This window comes from Cibotium barometz, chromosome 45, assembly GCF_041138505.1.
Source record: "Cibotium barometz isolate CiBa-2024 chromosome 45, ASM4113850v1, whole genome shotgun sequence".
Taxonomy (NCBI): Eukaryota; Viridiplantae; Streptophyta; class Polypodiopsida; order Cyatheales; family Cibotiaceae; genus Cibotium; species Cibotium barometz.
In genome coordinates this window covers 12,168,763-12,189,245 of record NC_141090.1, presented here as the reverse complement: position 1 = coordinate 12,189,245, position 20,483 = coordinate 12,168,763, and the positions used below count along the sequence as shown (strand labels likewise).

General features: G+C 40.6%; 2 protein-coding genes across 2 annotated transcripts; one reads left to right on the top strand and one right to left on the bottom strand.

Annotated features, from left to right (window-relative positions):
- The first annotated feature begins 7,193 nt into the window (after positions 1-7,193).
- Positions 7,194-7,999, top strand: LOC147612448 (heavy metal-associated isoprenylated plant protein 28-like). The gene is made up of 3 exons (XM_086783503.1): positions 7,194-7,252; positions 7,354-7,429; positions 7,605-7,999. Exons 1-3 carry the CDS (start codon positions 7,244-7,246, stop codon positions 7,997-7,999), a joined length of 480 nt encoding a protein of 159 aa, XP_086639629.1. The 5' UTR covers positions 7,194-7,243.
- A 373-nt stretch (positions 8,000-8,372) lies between these two features.
- On the bottom strand, positions 8,373-8,838 carry LOC147612447 (histone H3.2-like). The gene has a single exon (XM_086782796.1). The coding sequence runs from the start codon at positions 8,802-8,804 to the stop codon at positions 8,394-8,396; it is 411 nt and encodes a 136-aa protein (XP_086638922.1). The 5' UTR covers positions 8,805-8,838; the 3' UTR covers positions 8,373-8,393.
- Positions 8,839-20,483: the final 11,645 nt, after the last annotated feature.

The window sequence follows — 20,483 nt, the reverse complement described above, 5'->3', positions numbered from 1 at the left end:
TGTAAATATATAATCAAAGAAAACAAGAATTGGATACTAGAAGGGCCCTAGCAGAATAGAGACATTGGGAAAGAGTGTAAACCCTAGAGCTAGACACACACAAAAGGGATAGATTAGAGACTATGGCATAAGCCCAGGCTCTAGCACAAGCTTTGGTAGAGGGGATGTCCCCTCTAGAGCCCATCTAGAAGGATCCAAAGGGAGAGAGTGGGAAATGGCTACCCATCATGGGCTAGTAGAACCCAATTCAAAAAAGGGGGAAAAAATCCAAGGAATAACTCTACACTAAAGAGAACATTAGCAAAATGATTACAAAGCCTAATTTCCTCACGTAAATGCAGACAATACTATTACAAGGCTAAGAGAGATTTTCTCTATAGGGAGACGCATTAAATACAAAAATCTCATCCTTTCCCACTACATTGGGTGGAGAGAGTATCATTGAGAGACCAATCTAGGAAGGAAAAGGGGAAGAGGGGAGATGACATATACACTTCACAAAACCAACCTATGAGCTAGCTCCAGTCTTAACCATAGCCACCCTAGCTAATTTATTAACGACGATAGCCAAAATAGACAGGGGTGGCAAGGGAATTGGGGACTACTCAAGTTCATACCCCAAGGCAAAATCCCATGAAGTCGTACCACATAGCAAAACTAATGCAAAGCTTCAATGGAGATGGGGATCCCATCCAATGTGTGGAAATCTTTGAGTCCATTTGTGAAACATGTGGACACATTGATGAGCTCACGAAGATCCATTCGTTTCCCCTAACGTAGGTGGGAAGGTAGAGGATAAGGTTTGTAGTCGGTCATCTCGCAAATGCTAGGGGGGGTGTCAACACCATTTTGACCTTAACAAAGGTACTCTCTACTATAAATGGGAGTAGCACAATAAGTGTCATATAAAGGCAATAAATAAACATTGTACACATTATGAGAAAAGCTCGTAAATGACCAATATTAGTAGTTTCGAGTTTAAGTTTGGGTGCTCAAATGTGAATAAGGCCCAGTTATATATAAGTCAATTTCTCATAATATAATGACATAATCCCCCTTTGTGCTAAGTGAGATCTAGTTATCTTCTTGCTCTTTGCTCACATGTGTGTGTGTGTGTGTGTGTGTGTGTGTGTGTGTGGAGAGAGAGAGAGAGAGAGAGAGAGAGAGAGAGAGAGAGGAGATGATTGTATCTTCTTATACATGTGCCTCTTTATGCTTTGTTTGAGATTATAAAAAACTTATCGTGCACATCAACTAGATGAAAGAAAAAAACTCATCATATGCACAAAACCCAAATCACTTAAAAACTATAAGAAAAAAAAATATCACATATAAAACCCAAATCATCTAAAAAATTATCACATACAAAACTTGGATTTCAAAAAAATCAATCGCATACAAAACTTATTGTGCATATAAAACTTGGATCATAAAAACTATTGTACACAAAATGAATAATGAAAATCCATTTATTACATCTGCATGACCCTATCCATACTTGATTAAGAGTATAGATGGGGATTTCATGTCAATGAAAGCTATTGATTTTTATGTCCATCGCTATTGCATCTCTCTACCATCGTTGTTGCATCTCTCTGCCATCAACCCATGAAGGTGAAAATACCATCTAAACTAAAATGCAAAATTAAGTATTCTCTTAGGTTTGAAAATTTCCAATCATCATTTACTATAATGTGATGCATGTTGCCTAAAGCTCAAGAACCTCAACCTCCTCTCTAGTAATGGTAATAAAATCTAGGGGTTCCCACTAATCCATAGTATAATTTAATCACATAAAAGGAAACACCACCACTCATCCATAGTATAATTTGATCGCCTATAAGGAAACACCACCACTCATCCATAGTATACTTCGATCGACCTATAAGGAAACACAACTGTGTGATGAGATTCATCGACCTATGTGAAACCTCACATTGGTTTTATCCTTGAAGTAAACACTTGATCAAGCCCCCTTTTATGTTCATCCTCCTTTGTATTCTAATCTTTTGGAAGAAGCCTATCACATGCCATGCTAGATTTATCCTTCCAAATCCATATAGTGGGGCTCTTGTGCACTCCATATCTAGAGAAAGTAAAAATAAACAACATGAAGCGGCATGAACCATCTTAATTTAGCTCTTTGTGAGCCATATGTGAACTTTATGGAGGCAAGGATGCCAACATATATCATGCATCAAAAGCTCAATTGTGAGGTGGTCATGGAGGCCCATTTAAGGCTATTATTAATGATGATAGAGGAATAGGTTCGAGCCTCTTCTAGAGGCATTTTGTGTGGTTGGGACAATGTAAGAGGCATTGTGGAAGTATGTTCCTTGCCCACAACAAGTGCAAATGTTTTTTTCTTCCTTGCCCACAACAAGTGCAAATGTTTTTTTCCCCTTGTATATAAAAGCTTCCCATGATCTACATACCGTGCTTCAAAAGTACCTCCCTTGACAAGCATTCTAGGGGTTGCCACTCTATACAATTTTATGGGAATATGAATCAAGCATAGATCAAAACAAACCAACACAAAAAATCAAACAAAATTTTAAAAAAAACTTAGAATGCCAATAATCACTAAAATAAATCATGTGTATCATGAAAAAAAATGACGATTATGTACTTACATATCATTGCAAATATTATACTCTGTTGTGGCTCTAACTTTAGCAATGATGGCATATGTAGATATGTTAAACTTTAGCAATGATGGCATATGTAGATATGTTAAACTTTAGCAATGATGGCATATGTAGATATGTTAAACTTTTATAAGTCACTTTCAATCCTTTACAAACTTGAAAATCAAGGATATTAAACTTTCAATAGTGTCTCAGGGAAGAGACAATTCTTCTCAAAATTTGTTTACCCCTTTCATTGAAGGTTTCATGGTGGTTAGGATCCACATAAGTATGCCAAACTTGGTAGAAACCCATTATCCTTCATTATCTTGAATATTACTTGATCAAATAGATCCATTAATGGATTTTGGTCTTCTATAAGTAGAAGAGGCCATTATGCAAGCTTTTTTTGGTGTAGATATGGAAAAGAAGTGTGAGACAAGGGAAAGAGATACTAGAAGACCATAAATAGGTGCTACGAATCTAAGATTGAAAATGTTATATAGATCAAAGGGACGTAAAGGGGTAGTGAGATATAATAAAGGGGTGTTAAGGGGTGCAAGAGAAGATTTCAAAAAAGAGATATTAGAGTTAAGAAGGATATTAGGTTCTACATACCAAAGGGATGCAGAGAGATAGTGAGATAATAGAGGGGTGTTAAGGGATGCAAGATATAATTTTAATGAGGTTATTCACACAAATTTGAGAACACTTAAGCCTTGCAAGATAGAGAGAAGAATAGGAAGAATGCAACGATCTTACCGGCTTGCACCTTTAGCCACTCGTAGTAGTTAGTAGAGAAACCCTCTCTTGTGGAGAGCTAGGGTACTCAACCTTGCCTCCCTTTGCAAATTGGTGGTGGGGAGTAGAGAGAGAGAGAGAGAGAGCTATGGAAAGCTCAACCTCTACTTCAATGCCTCAGTGAGGGCATAAGGGAGAAGGGGAGAGAACAAGAGAGGGAGAAGGGGAGAGAACAAGAGAGGGAGAAAAGAACTTGCAACACACCATCACTCACCCACACAATCCTCAAGCATGTATGCAACAAAGAAAAGAAAGCATACATGCAAGTATCAATAAAAAGAGCAAGGGACTCAAACTCAATTGTGAGAATGGGATTATTTCTTATATATAACACTCATATGTACAATGCATGGTCACCCAATGTCTGGGAGGCTAAAAGCTAGTCTAGGCTAATTTCTTAGTCTAAGTATACACTACCAGTGTTATACAAGTCGTAAGCTTGGTTTTGACTATCTTTCAACATTACACAAGTCATAAGCTTGGAGCTTTCCCATAGTCAATTACATGAAGCACATTGCACGTATAAAAAATATAGCTCAAAAATGTTGCTAGTACTGTTATAGCCAATGTGGTCAACATAACCCCCTCCCTATCATGGCTCCATCCTCAGAATCTTAGCTGTAAGCTTAGAGGGAATTAGTGGTACAGTTCGTAGAAGTTGAACCGAGAAGTCAAGCCAGCACTTTGTATACTGGGTAGTGCGATGAAAAGCTCTATAGGATGTCTAGAAGGCGGTCCCCAAAAATGTCTTCAAAGGTAATCATCCACCAACCTTGTATCCATTGGATTCTCTTATAGTACTGTCGAAGAGTGGAGCCTTTGTTAATGTAAGGCCATTCCTTGGATACCTTCACCAAAAGAATGCCAATCTGAAAAGTCCACTAGTAGGGCAATGATGAGGCAAAAAAAGTAAATAGTGATGACCACCACGTCAAGGTCAGCCACCTCATCATAATCTTGGATAAAATTACATTGTGTGAAGCATTCAATCCTCATGGAGAAGGAGGGGTGGCCAAGGTGGAGGTATCTAGGGAAAGTTGAATTGTAGCGTTGAATTCTCAAAGAGATCCTAGGCCTATCTTTGTTTGATTGGGAAATATATTGGGTACTCTGAGAGGTACCTAGGAGCATAGTAGTACTCTTTCCAATATTTAGCATGGAGAAGGTAAGGCCGCCACCACACAGGTTATTCACCTATGAGTTTATACATGATAAGGGTAGCTCTAGCCTGTGGTCATCTATGTCCCCTCGGTCCCTCTTGTGATGAGAGCTCTCGACCATTGAGTTCATGTGTAATAGGGGTATCTCTAGCCTATGGTCTTCTGTATCCCCCTAGATCCCTCTTACGATGAGCTCTTGACCACCATTAGTTAAACTTCTCTTCTATATAAACTTTGATCAGATATCCAAGCAATCAATGATTTTGTTGATATTTAGTGTGGAGTAAGGGTGGTGCCTCTATTATAGGACCTAATGACTCTATAAATGTTAATTTCATCCAATGGATCTTGCTAGTTAAATGGGTAGTTAAGGGGGAACATCTGATCCTACTCTTCGTTGGGGGGGGGGTGCTGGGATTTTGCCTTCTTCTAACACTCCCAATGAAGAGGCTACTATATGTGGGTCAGTGGGGGTGGTCATCTTGCAAAGTAGAGGCCTTAGTTAGTCCATTTAGGATGTCCCCTAAGGAGGTAAGTGGTGGAGATGGTATAGGAGAGAAAAGGGAGGTGATGGCATTGGAGAGGCAGGGGGTGTAATACTGGGTAGAGTGGTAGGTATCGAAGAGGAGGCAATAAGAGGGGTAAATGATGTTGAGGGTTGGGCATTGACATAAGAAAATTTAATCCCTCTAAATGCTATACATAATGTACATATGCCCTTTTTTTAGGTAAACAGGTGCCAAAGACATGGATGTGGACATGGATCTTGTTGAATAAATCCAAGGATTTTTGCCCACTAGACTAGTATGGATTGCAAAGTAGGTTGTACATATGAATTTCTTCTTTCAAGCTTCCACCATAGGTATGCCACGACCAGAGCAAAAGGAGGTCAGGAACAATTCAAGAAATCAAAAAAGGTACAGTATAGACACGATTCAAAATTCAAATTTTAGATTCGAGAAAAATCAAATATTTTCTTGATTTGTAGGTGAGTCTAAAATGTAGGGATGAGTTGGCATATATTGTACACATAGGATCTAAGTTGTCGAAGCAAGAATCCACATTAGATGCCAAAGTTGGATTCCATGTAGTCAGGTAGCTAGAATCATGGAGGTGATTTTGGCAAGAAGGAGAAATACTAGGAGGTGCCTCTTTCTTGCCCTTTTGAGAGTTTTTTTAAGAGAAATCGCTAAAGACAAGTTCTAAAAGAGGTGAAACACGAGTTTATACTATTTTAGCAACATGGGGATCACACCTGACATGGGTACAACACCCATGTGTGGATAAAAATTTCCAAAAAGTAAGAAAGCATGCTCTTGAAAGTCGAGGATAGCAATTCATAATGAGCCTTGTAAGATATAGAGAAGAAGAGGAAGAATGCAAGGGTCTTACTGGCTTGCACCTTTAGCCACTCTTAGTAAACTTGTCTTATGGAGAGCTAGGGTCCTCGACCTTGCCACCCTTGTTGTCACTACAAGGAAGCTTTGCAAATGGGTGGGGGGAGCAAAGAGAGAGACAGAGCTATGGAAAGCTCAACCTCTACTTCTATTCCTCGGTGCGCGAGAGCATGAGGAAGAAAGGGAGCGAGGGAGAAGATAACTTGCATAAGCACACCATCACTCACCCACATAGTTTACAATGCATGCACACTCTTCTTCCTCAATTACTTCGTTGTTTCTTTCATGCGCACGTAGCCAACACGTTTTCTTTAATGTCTTTGAGCTTTATAAGCTTTACAATGGCATATCTTCTTGGCCACTTTCTATGTCCACAACAATTCCACATGTGAATGATGAGATGTTAAACATGCTATGGAAATTATAATAAATCAATCAGATTCCTAATTGTTTTGATGAGCAATTAGAAGAGATTAATGCTCATGATTGTTAATGGTAATGTTTTTCTTCAAGTGTTAATTTCAAAAGGCATTTTTTATGTGATTTATTTTGACCATAATACATTCTTACCCAAAAGATTAAAAAAGATGAAATCATGTTTTTTAAAATGGCTGAATTTATACGTTTACTTTTTCAAACCACAATCATATTTTGCTTCTACTTTGCGCAAGGTGTGATAGTATATAGTGACTAGATAGTGCACTTTCATTTGGAGAAAATTATATAACTAGGAGTAGACTTGGGGTGATTATACATTGAAGTAACGGAGTATTATAACATTCAAGAGTATTAATAGATTGATTTTCTAAAAAGCAAAATATTTTTGTTATATCATAATTAATGCCCACTTAAGTGAAGTTGCACTACACTAGTAATGATATGTATCCTTTAACATTATAGCCAAACTTGTGTGTGTGTGTGTGTGTGTGGGCGGGGGGGAGGGGGGGGGGCATGGTATTCTTACAATGTCATAGCCAAACTAGGGGACTGCAAACAATTTTTGCATGTGCGCATCCATAAGCCCATGCACATGCGAGAGAGAGTATGTGAGTGGAATCCGGTTGGTGACATTAGGTGCATATATTAAACTTGGATAGAATAGTAGACAATGGTGTTTGAACTTGCAAGGAAAGCCATAGAATTTTAAAAGTTAAACATACAATATTGAAATCGAGCTCTAATTTATGATAAGCGGTGGCAATGCGATTTCTTAGTAGCATTTGTGAAGCACTATCTCAAAAATCGACAACCCCAAGTGATGGCGGAGGTGAGTATGCATTGCCCGCCCATACCATTTTCAAAATCTGTAGTAAGTGATTAGCGCGATGTAATTACAGGTTATTAACTCAGATGCCTCATTTGCACCAGGTTATCGAGCTGCGTGTGACAATGAATTGCCCCGGCTGTGAACGCAAGATTAGAAGAACCCTGTTCAGTTTAAGAGGTAATTAACCTTCGTAGTTGTAGATTAGCGTCAGCTGGTAATAGTTACAATGAATCGCCCAGGCTGTGAACGCAAGATTAGAAAAGGTAATTAATCTTCGTAGTTGTGGATTAGCGTAAGCTCATAATAATTTGCTTTCATATGCAAAAACCCATTTGGGTTTTTCGACTAACAGGCATACATACGATCAGCATAGACAGAGAGCAGCAGAAGGTGATCGTAACGGGATACGTAGACAGATTCGAAGTCCTGAGGAGGATACGAAAAGCTCGGAAAAATGCAGAGTTTTGGGTGGAACCAGAGCAGCCTACTGTAAGCGGATGGCCTCCTGGTACGCATACTTACAATGGTACAGTCTTCCCGCATACGTATGCGTACAATGGTGAATACTTCCCACAGACGTATACTTACAATGTTCCACATGCGTATGTGGGCTACCATTGCTACGGAGCCCATGAATATACGCACAGCTACGACACTTACTACGGATCAGCCATGTACTGCCCACGTCCAGATCCGCTCCCCGAAGTGTTGAGCGATGAGAATCCCAATCACTGCTCCATCATGTAAGATCCACATCGTCGTAAGATACGATTTGTGTATGCTTTAATCATCTCCTGTATTATTCACTCCATTGTAAGCAACGCCCACGACGCATTTTGTCTGTGATCCTTCACAGTCCACGCCTTACAGCCCCATAATCCATCCATGGCCACCATCCAGCACACGGTTTTCTCAATCTTTTTAACCTGGCAACGCACATTAACATCCTACGGCCCAATTCAGCGATTTCAGAAAGGTTTAAATAAATCTACGCTTGAAACGGAGCGTAGAATACCAATGTGCAGACCAAATGTATCAAACCCCATACCTAAAAGCAGGAAACAGAAACAGGCAGATCGAGAACAAATCTAGGAAAAATGGTGGTGTATAAATACACCGATTGATTCAGGCGCGCTACAATCTATGCGCGCTCCCCTCGGATGCGGCGAGCGAGCTGGATGTCCTTGGGCATAATGGTCACACGCTTGGCGTGGATGGCGCAGAGATTGGTGTCCTCAAATAGGCCCACCAGATACGCCTCGCTCGCCTCCTGCAAGGCCAATACCGCAGAGCTCTGAAAGCGGAGATCCGTCTTGAAGTCCTGCGCGATCTCGCGCACCAGCCTCTGGAAGGGAAGCTTGCGGATGAGAAGCTCCGTGCTCTTCTGATACTTCCTGATCTCGCGAAGGGCGACGGTGCCGGGCCGGAAGCGGTGGGGCTTCTTGACGCCGCCGGTGGCAGGGGCGGACTTGCGGGCTGCCTTGGTGGCCAGTTGCTTGCGCGGGGCCTTGCCGCCAGTCGACTTGCGAGCGGTCTGCTTGGTACGAGCCATGGAACCACAGGCGGATAAGGTAACTGGAAACAGAGTAGAATGAGAAACGGTAGAAATTGAGAAATCCCTAGCTTTGTATTTTAAAAAAAAAATTTGAACTTGCACCGTTGGCGCCCTTCGCAATCTAACGGCCACCATCCCGCCTCCAGCTCGCTTCATCCAATGGCCATAACTCTCGATCCGCCTCCTTGCTTCTGATTGGTCGAAATTTTTATGACTAGATCAACACGTGTACATCAGGAAATGAAAGTTTGTAAAAATCATCTTTGCTGAATTGAATTTTATATATGTATCACCAGTATGCAAACCGTGTGTTTTTGTTTTGAGTGGATCTTCTCTATCATGCATTATGTTGGAATTAAGAGACCAAAAAAGAGTTAAAGAGAAGTGTGGTTGAGAAACAGGCACGCTTCTTCTCACTCAAAAGATTACAAAATACAACATGCCCTTTTCTTCTCTGTCAACATAGTTTTATATCTAGGTTGTGTGTTTGAGTCATAGCTCTGTCTTGCATCATGTGTCACATTAGAGAAAACAAATCATTAAAAAAATACAAGCGAAAGTTGGAGTTCTCTTCTTTGTCATGAGAATCACGAGACTCTATAATGTGCTTGAGTCAAGGTTCTGTGCCATGAAGAATGCAAACCATATAAGAGTTTTCTTTTTTCTTTTTTTTTGGGACTAGTAAATATATATTTAAATCAACAAAAAAAAGGTTTTTACATCAAACTGACACCAGAAGTCAACATCATATCCCTACCCTTACATTATCTCTAATCACTTTTGTTTAGCAATTCACATAACAAATTCCATCTATCCTCCTCCAATACAAAAGAGGATTGTTCCCAAGACACATGATAATTCAACAAAATAGAAGCCTCCATTAATGCTTCAGTAGTGCACCCTCTAGGGGTCTATTTTCCAACACATCACCCTTCCTTGACCAGATCTTAATAGTGGGTCATGTCTCCACTGGATTCTCTATGAAAGCCACAAAAGTGTGGTCTATCTACTTCTCTTTCAAGTACCATCTTTTAGTCTTGGGGCCAAGCTTCACTTGCTTGGGCTTCACCTGCAAAGAAATCTGCATCGAACCAACTACAAATTAGGTTTCCCTAGTATGCAAGAAGGGATCTAAGCCAGATCAATAGTCAGTTGATACCATTCTGCATTCTCTGTAGCATCAAGTCCAGACCACCAATCTCTAACCTGTTTACAGAAACACATATACATACATTTATGCATCATTCCTGTCACATCCAAGCCGACTTCCAATGCATTATGAAACACAATATAGTTCTTGGAGATTCAAATTTCCCATAAACAACAAGCTCTGATTATATTGAATAGCAATTCTGCACCCTCAGCAGCACTAACAGCCCATTTGCCCAAAATCCAATCCCCCCATTGTGCATGAAACCCTAATCCATGTTCCACCCATTTCATTATTTTTCCCCATGCCCCTTTGATGGCTGGGCAGTTCCAAAAAGCATGTTTGCCATCCTTTAAAGCAGATCTACATTTGGGACAATGAAAAGATGCAGGGGAGAAGAGAGCTTGAGCTCTTGTAAGCACACACACACACACACACACACTCACACTCACACAAACCCTAGAAAAGAACACATAAGGTCAGAGAGGCTGAAAATTCTTCTTCTTCTTCACACAATAAAAGAGGTCTACAAAGAAGATAAAGTGACTAGGACATATAATAGAGTATATACAAGCGGTCCATAATGTGAACACGTTAAGAGGAGTGGGTAGATGTGGACTAGTCGGTGTAGTCCAGCTGTAGAATCTCTCGCGAAAATATGTCGGTGCCAGCTATACTGAACCCGCCAGTGATATAAATGTCGAGCGGTCATGTAGGCGCCTCGTGAGTGTCAGCTCATGTTGTGCTTGACATCTCAACACTCCCCCTCAAGCTCAACTCCATCTCATGTTGTGCTTGACATCTCAACACTCCCCCTCAAGCTCAACTCCATCTCATGAACTCCAAACATATCTCGAAATTTGCAGAGCTTCTTAGCTCCCAAGGCCTTCGTGAAGATGTCAACAACCGGATCCTATGTGTTGACATGGGCCAAGTCGATGTCGCTTGCCAAGACTCTCTCCCTGATGAAGTGGTAATGTACCTCAATGTGTTCCATCCGTGCATGGAAAACTGGGTTCCTAGCCAACTGTACACTGCTAAGATTGTCACAATATATGACAACCTTTCTCTCCACATGCAACCCCAAATTAACAGTAGCTTGCGTAACCAAGCTACCTCACATGCTACCACTGCCCTGCCTCTGTACTCGACAGGGCAACTGTGGGCTGCTTCTTGTTGCTCCATGTCACAGCAGCACTCCCCAATGAAAATCCCCAATGAAAACATAAATCCACTGGTAGATCTCCTGTCTGAGATGTTACCTGCCCAATCTGCATTTGTGTACCCATATAGCTCTAATGGTACACATGCTGCATAAAACAATGCATAATCAACAGTGGCCCTCAGATACCGAAGTGTGCGTCGCACACTGTCAAGATGTGGTTTACGTGGAACCTGCATAAATTGGCTCTCTAAGCTAACGTAAGTCAACCTCTGCACAGGGTTTTTGACTCTTCCAGATCTTCGTAACTTTGCATTCATGGCTTCCATAGCCTTCTTCACACGAGGTGTCCTCATTGCTAGAATCCCAAGCTCCATCAAGGCTCCATCTCCGAGCTACTAGAATCTCCATCAACAAGAGAATGCCCTGGGTCAGGCATACCAAGGGGCTCAACCACTTTCTCTTTGCAACTACATTTTCAGGACTGGTATTATGACGCAGCCGGCCACTCCATGGTCTATCAATAGAACTGCTGGGACTCTCCCGGTCCACTCAATGACTGTGATTGCTGACTTGCAACAATATTTCCACTTACATCATCCCAACAACATCTTTTTCAGCAGCATACCATCTACTCATCTCATCAAATACAACATCCCTGCTTACCCTCACTTCACGTGTAGTAGGATTATAACATATATATCCCTTTTGCTCAAGGAAATACCCAATAAAGACACATTTTATGCTTTTGGATCCAGTTTAGTACGTAACTCATATGGCACATGCACATATGCAATATATCCAAAAACTTTCAAGTGAGACAAATCAAGTTTCTTGTCTCGGTAAACTTCTCCTCTAGCGTTACATCATGTATGGTTGCAGTAGGAGTCATGTTCATGATATAAACTGCTGTAGACACAACCTCAGCCCCAGCCTCAGCCCAATAGTTATGTGGCATATTCTTCTTAGCCACATCATGCTCGTGCTATCTCTGCAATGTGCCTGTTTTGTGCTCAGCAACTCCATTTTGCTGCAGAGTGTATCTACATGTAAATTGTCTCTGAATGCCATTCTTTCGCAAGAATTCAGAGAACTCATTGGAGAAGTATTCTCCCCCTCCATCTGACCTTAGGCACTTCACATGCCTTCCTGTCTATTTTTCAGCCATAACTCTGAAATTTTGAAAATGAGTGAACACTTCACTCTTCTCCGTCATGAAGTACACCCACACTTTTCTCGTGTGGTCATCAATGAATGTTATGTAGTACTACCTGCAGCCACACTTTTCTCGTGTGGTCATCAATGAATGTTATGTAGTACCTGCAGCCACCCATAGACATAGTCTTCCGCGCAGGATCCCATACATCTAAATGCACATCATCTAGTACATTTCTACTCACATTTCTATCATGTCGAAATACATGTTTTGTTTACTTTCCAAATTGACATGCTTCACAAACTTTCTGCATATCTTCAACTTTAAACTTAGGCAGCCCTGTCACAGTTTGTTTAGTCTACATAGACTTCATTCTTTGCACATTGACATGCCCAATTCTCTTATGCCAAATGTCTGTATCTGTAACAACTCCTGAACCATTTGCAAACATTGCAGCACTCACTTCAGGCACTCACTCCTGAACCATTTACAAACATTGCAGCACTCACTTCAGGCATATTGACATTCAATGTAAACATTCTGCCCACTCTATTGCCTTTTGCAACCAACCTGTACTTATCTTTGAAGTCTTCTACATAACAGCCATCAGGATTAAACCGAACCTGCAAACCCTACTCAATCATTTGGCCAATAGAAACCAGATTCTTTGTAATGTTTAGAACATGAAGTACATCTGCAAGGTACTTCATTTTACAATCCTGCATAGACAATGGCACATCTCCAACATGGGCAATCGAATGAGTAGTGTCATACCCTGTTTCAACAAAACTTGGTCTTTCAAGACTCTTCATTTCCTTGAACCACTCACCATGACTTGTCATGTGGTTCGAAGCACCTGAATCAACATACCATACATCATCCTTACATGATGTTACATCATTTTCAGACACAGCATTAACCACATGTTGCATAATAAACAACCTCTCATTATTAATGCTAGAGGATGCATAGTTGTTTTGCTGCACTTTTCCATTTCGCATTCTTATAGCAATCTGCTTGCACATGCCCAAGCTTACCACAGTAAAAATAGCCCCGTGTATCATTATACTACCTTTGCCAATTACCACGACCTCGTTGACTCCCTCTGCCCCTCTAAACTGGCCTCTTCCACCTGTGTGTTATTGCGAATCTTGGGATTGTTGTTGCTGCTGCTGCTGACCATACTTCTAATTACCTGTTCAGCCACCACCTTGGCCACGTCCACGACCTCTACCTCGTCCTCTACCTGCACTTGTGTAGAAGGCAACCTGCTCTGAACTATTTTTGTTTTGTGAAGACTATTAATCTTCACCTAAGTTCTTATCTTCAATGATCAGCATCATTGACACCAAATCTGTAAAGTTGAGAATGTTCTCCCGAGTTTGAATAGACATCTTGAACGCCTTGTATTGTGGCCCGAGACCACGTAGACACACTTCCACCTTAACATCATCAACAAAAACACCAATTGATGCAAGGGATTCCACAATCCCCTTGATCTTTAAGGCATAATCATTCACATACATATTCTTCTTCTCCACGGTATGAAGCTCATTCTTCACCTGAATCTTTCGTGCCTTGGTGTTAGTTTCATACAGCTTCACCAAGGTGTCCCATGCCTCCTTAGGTGACTTGGCATCCTGTATATGCCCAATCATGGTATCTTATATACTAATAGAAAGCCAATACATGACTTTCCTTACTCCTTGATTCCAATCCTTGAACTCTTTTACATCTGCAGAGCAGTTGGATTAATCTCTGGTATCTTTGGTGCCTCCTCATATTCACCTTCAATGTAGTCCCAGTAACCTTTTCCCATCTGGAAATTGGTCAATCTAAAACTCCAAGCATGGAAGTTAGCTTCTCTGCAACAATCTGGTTTATTCCATCATTTGGCATCTTGTCTACAACACAATTTTACGAAAAACAACACTCTTGTTTGACCTGCACAAATTGTTGTATTCTCTGCTGCCAACGGTACTATACTGCACCCAAACTGTCACAACCAGTGACCTCAATTTGCATACATACACCCAATGGCAACTTTGAGACCTCTTTGCAGTACACACAGTGTCTACACAACAAATCTCCCTTCCTATAGTTAAAAAATAGAGTTCTGCAGAGAATCGAAACTTACCCGCAATGCTTTTGTGAACGCCTATACGAACTGAAAAACGAAGGTCCAAATATGCCCGAAATGCGTTTTCGGCCCAAAAATGTTTGTCCAACAAACCTTATAGTTGCCCTTTATCTCTCCTCTCATGAAGAAAGCTCCTCAATCGAAGTTTGTTTGTCGATGCCTCCCGAAGAAGGGTGTAGTAGCCAACACAAAGGGGAAGAGTAGATGAAGCTCTTACCCTCGTACCGCTTCTTGTGCTTCTCTTGCTTGCCGCTTAGCTCTTAGTATGAACCAGGCTCTAATACCATGAAAATATATAGAGGAGAAGAGAGCTTGAGCTCTTGCAAGCATACACACACTCACACAAACCCTGGAAGAGAACACACAAGGTGAGAGGCTGAAAATTCTTCTTCTTCACACAACAAAAGAGGTCTTCTTCACACAAACCCTAGAAGAGAACACACAAGGTGAGAGGCTGAAAATTCTTCTTCTTCTTCTTCTTCACACAACAAAAGAGGTCTACAAAGAAGATAAAGTGACTAACACACATAATAGAGTATATACAAGTGGTCCATGATGTGAACATGCTAAGAGGAGTGGGTAGATATGGACTAGTCGGTGTAGTCCAGTTGTAGAATCTCTGGCAAAGATATGTCGATGCCAACTACCAAACCCACCAGTGATATAAATGTCGAACGGTCATGTAGACGCCTCGTGAGTGTCAGCTCATGTTGAGCTTGACATCTCAACAGACAACACCCACTAGTGAAGTTCTTCTGCACAATTTTCACTCCAATAGGAAGAGCCCACATGTAGACTCTCCACAAGAACACATGAAACTTAATAGGAATAGGACATTCCCACAGTTCTTTCTATTTCTTTTTCCAAGCTAGGGCTCCAGCTCACCTTCCAAATTTGTTACAATAGTCCACATTCAAATGCCCTTTCCTTAGTTGTGTACAAAGCCCTACTTGTTCCTTTCATCAATTTGGCCCCATTCACCCAAGCCCAATCCTTAATCCAGCAAGATTCATCAAAGGCAATAGAGAATCACCCCCCTGAATCTTAATCATGTCCTGTCTCAAAAGATCCCTTTCCCTTGAAGATAAATTATATTCTATGAGGGGAGGCATAGTTCCTCTATGAAAAGCCAAATGAATATTTTCCTTCTAACATATTTCAGTAGTTGTAGCTCGTAGAGTACAGAATGAAAGAAAATAAACTAAGAAGATTCCTATGAAAAGTGCCATCAATAGCCAAGAAGACTATGTTAAGACATTATTCTTAGCATTTAAGAATGTCTAATTTTTTTCTTTTTTCATGAGGTCTTATTACATTCCTAGTTGCACACAAGAATTTCACCCGGCTACACATACACACACACACACACACACATACACACATACACACAAGTACCACAAGAAACACAAAGAATTAGAATACAAAATTATTTGGTAAACTTCTAGCTTGGAAGAAAGAATGCTTTCTTCAATACGTATAATCTTGTTTACCGAGCACAATAAAATAGGATGGATATATAGAGTTTATCAAGGGAAACCATTTCATTGTGTAAGAATACATAATAGCAAAAGCTGGATTAACGCAATACAAAGCACTGAATTGTAGAAAGAAGTGGAGAGTTATCAATATTACTACTTGCAAACTTAATTACAAACTGATGGCATGCACCCACCCATGCACTCCAGGTAAGGAGGTTTGATGGCAATGTAGACAGACTATGGATGGAGGACGTCATGCTTACAAGAGTGTTTGAACTCAATAATGAACTAAGGCTGCCTGTCACACGTAGGCTGTAATGCCTGTGAATCGACGGTAGACCAGATAGCCAAACGGGGCTTTAGCGTCAACGCCTCGGTCGGAGCGCTGAGGATTGGCCATCCGGGGTTCAGTGGGAGAGGACGTCCATGCGGAGTCATGGGCGGCCAGGCTAGTGTGGACGGCAGGCCACACACTATATAGCTTGGGGGATGAGGGGCAATCCTCAGTGTCTATGTGATGTATAGTGTCTATTCATTACTAAAAAATCAAGAGATGTGCACCAATGAGAGTAGTACTCCCAGCCCACGAGTAAATACATGCCTATCCACATGTCTAATCCTACAACCCCTTTGGTTGCTTGGCAATACATATCTATGTCTCTAAGGCCAACCATGTCTCTACGGACATGTTTATGGGCTATCTATGGTCACATCCAAAAGCTGATAGCACATCCAGACATACCTTTACAAGTGTGGTCTCACTAGACATCTCTACTAGGTGAAAAAATATCGTGAACCATTTTAATTATGGGAAATAATTTACTATAAAGCATTAAATGAGAAATTCTTTATCGCTAACCCAGTATGTATATACATATGATATGATATGTGGATTATGCATGCCTCTAACACACCTTACACAAACACTGATAGACAAACAAAATCAATCTATATTTTGAGACTACTTTGACATGAATAACGGAATATCCAATTTGTGTTCAATACCAATGTGAATTCTGGCATATAACAAATCTTTGTTGCCTCCCCACCATGATCATGGCAATGCACTATCTACCTGTAGGTGGAAATATACTACCCAACTGTAACCAATGACAATAAAAATAATGGGTCTGTGAACGCACTTCATAAACATATTACAAAACACGTGTGTATAATTTTTCTTTTTCCTAACAAAGTAAACTGGAACAATATCCACTTTACCATGTCTATCAAAACACCAAATCTCTCTCTCGATTTGGTCGAGTAATTCCGTACATTTCTATTAGTAATTCCATACTCATGGATATACTCTCCTATGTCAAAATATCCAAAAGGGCCATCTCTTACAAGATGGCTAAGCCACTTACTTCTATACGAAGTGCTCACCTCAATTGAAGTAAAACCTTTGGCATTATAGCACAAAGTCAAGGGCATTCCAGCACCCAATCCTTGTTGATCCAATGACATCTAATCAACAAATATGTCAATATTTGAACTTTACGGTTTAGTATCTATCTATGAGTCCTCCTAGGCTGTGATAGTGGCCGTAGACTCAACTTCAGTGTGCATGTAAGTAGCCAAGTCCTTCAAGACTTGCCCATATACTTTGTGGATCTATCTCATGGTGGTTATCTGCCATGTCTGGAGTGAACTCAAAGATCATTATGGACCTCACTCTAAGATTACTATGAATCTTAGAATCAATTAATCTCTACGAACCTTATTCTAAGATATCCAAACCTTAGAAAGAACATGAAAGAGGATCTTCAAGAAATGAAACTAATTTCTTTCCTCTCTCATAAAACCTGGAGCAATCCAATGAAACAAAATCGGACTAATACATCTTGTCGCTCTACGGACAAGACTAACCCTAGTCTCAATTAAACAACACTATGTGTTGGTCGATCACAATCTTTAATTGTGATACCATAGGTCTCTATCTTCTCATCATTCATTCATAATGAATGATAAACGCTTGCAATCCCATGCGAGTTGGGCTAGATTTTGGGTCAAAGTCCTTGCCAAGAAAGACAGGGAACAGGTAGCTCTCGGTTTGGTTTGGAGTAACTTTGCCGATCCCCCAAGAGAAATGGCAACTCTTGGAGATGATGCGTTGCCACCAAACCATTCCTAAACTGCATTGAAACACACCCTGGCTCGTTCATATCCTCTCAGATGCTACTCGTAGGCACGTACACATGAGAGGTAAGAGACTGACTTGTAAAAGAAGAGCATAATTGCTGAGGTCCACCAGTCGTCCTGTGCTGGCAGCAGCGCCTGAATAGTGCAACTATTGCTTTGGTGGGGCATGTGCTATTGCTGTGCTTGACCACCTACAAAATTCTTTCTATAGAACCATGCGCTCTCCTGAACAACCATTGCACAAGGTAGTGCAGTGCAGCCATTGCTCTGGTGGAGCCTGTGCAGTGCACTTGCTGTTGTTGTTATGCTTGCCTACTTGCAAAATGCTTTCTACAGAACTACTTCCATGGTGAATATGATACCAATGATGATGATAATGGGCAGCACGACTAGTAGGACGCCAGTATCATCATTTCCAGTTATTGTTCACCAACCACAGCGTAGCCGCATGGCCTCCAACTAGCGTAGCTGCACGACCGAGAGTTGATGACCAGCATGCTCACACCACTCTGTTGGTGGCATTGTGGCCAGAGAGAGAGAGAGAGAGAAAGAAAGATTTATTGGCCCCTTGTTCACCACCCATCCAAAGACATAAGGTGTGTGTACACACACACCCCCCCTAGTCATGTGTAGGCCTACCCATACACAACACTGATCAGCCCTCTGACCGCTTGGTCACCTGGCCATCCCACTTTACGGCAACTTTGGCTCTTCGACCACTAGGCATCTCACCCCCAAACCCCACTAGCCCACTTCGGTCATACTTCCAATGCACCCGGACTCCACTAGTGATCAATCCCATAAGAGTATTACATGCTACGTAATAACTTTAATTTTGTATTCTTAGCTTAGGGGTAGTTTAGGAATAGGATTCCAATAGTCATGTGTCGTTCTATTTCTCAAAAGCTGATAAATATATACCTGCCCGTAAACACTAGTTATAATCATGGATAATCAAGAAGAAGAAGAAGAAGAAGAAGAGCATTGAGAAATACACATATTCTATTTTCATCTTTGTATTGTATGTGCAATGTTATTTGCATTATGTATTAACCAATTGTCTTAATTCTATTATGGTCTTTAACGTTAAATCTTGATTTTTCATGCTTACATATTTAGACTCACATCTTTTTATGTATGGGCATGAGTCTTCTACTCAAGATCTAGTTTTAAATAGTTTTTTATGGTTTTTGTGATTTTTTGGACTTGATGGGTGTGATTAATGATCCTAATCCTAAGTAATCCTAATCCTAGGTAATCCTAATCCTAAGTAATGGTTGTAATTCTAATCCTAAGTAATGGTTGTGATATAACTAATTAAGTTTTTTTATTATTATTTTTTGAACTTGATGGGGTGCAGAGGGGTTAGCGACAGTTATAGCGTGGCTTTTATAAAAAGGATCTAGAAAAATATCAGAGTGTAAGCGCCGCTATAACCATCGCTATTTTGTCGACACTATAACCACCGATGTATCCCATGTTATAACCGCCGCTATATCTAACGGTATTTTCATTGCTCATTCAGTGGCATTGTCAAAAAACAGTAGCATTGCTATTTTTGTCTCTCAACAGCACTCAAACAAACATATTGATATATGAAAATACATTTGGAACATAGGAACTCCTGAAATGTTAATTGTATTAAATCCCAAACACCATAAAATGCGAGTTACGTCCAAAATGCCATAACATGCGAGTTACATTGAGTATGGAGTTACACAACATGTCAGTCTCTACTCATCCTCCTCTTCCTCATCATCATCATCATTCTCCTCCTCGTCCTCCTTGCCTATCACCTCTTTATCATCTTCCTATATCACACAAGATTAAGTAATGTTAAAACACAAACTAGATAAATTTCTAAAAGCTTAAAAAAACAAAATAATATAAACTTACAGAGCGAGCATATCTTTATAGTTCAAAGCGACACCCTGTTTTGTTGCAAACCATTCAAATGTGGCCGAGATCCCATTGCAATAAGCAAAGTTGTACCTCACTCATGAGAAGGAGAACGGCTCACCACATTTTCCTATGTTAAACACACATTAAAAAAAGAACAATTTATATAAGATTTAATTCTTTGGAAACGAAAGTTTTGAATACAAAATGTTAAGAGTTCAAATACTTACAAATGGAGTGAGGAAAGATGGCCTTCCACCCGATCCAAGATGAGAATCCCCTCTTTTATGCATGCGTACTCGGGCTACTTCTCTTTTATGCATGCATACTCAGGCTACTTCTCTTTATTGCTTGAATAGATCGGGATTTTCCTAGTACATATTTTTGGCCTTCTTCCAATCATTTTCTAATTCTCATGGTGCCTTGATACCACCATGCTTGATGGACTTGGTAATCAATGATTTCCTATGACTCGCATGACCCTGCATATGATCCAGCATCTTAAGCTCATTAAATTGTAAGTCGGGGTGGAGCATAGGAAACTCTGTC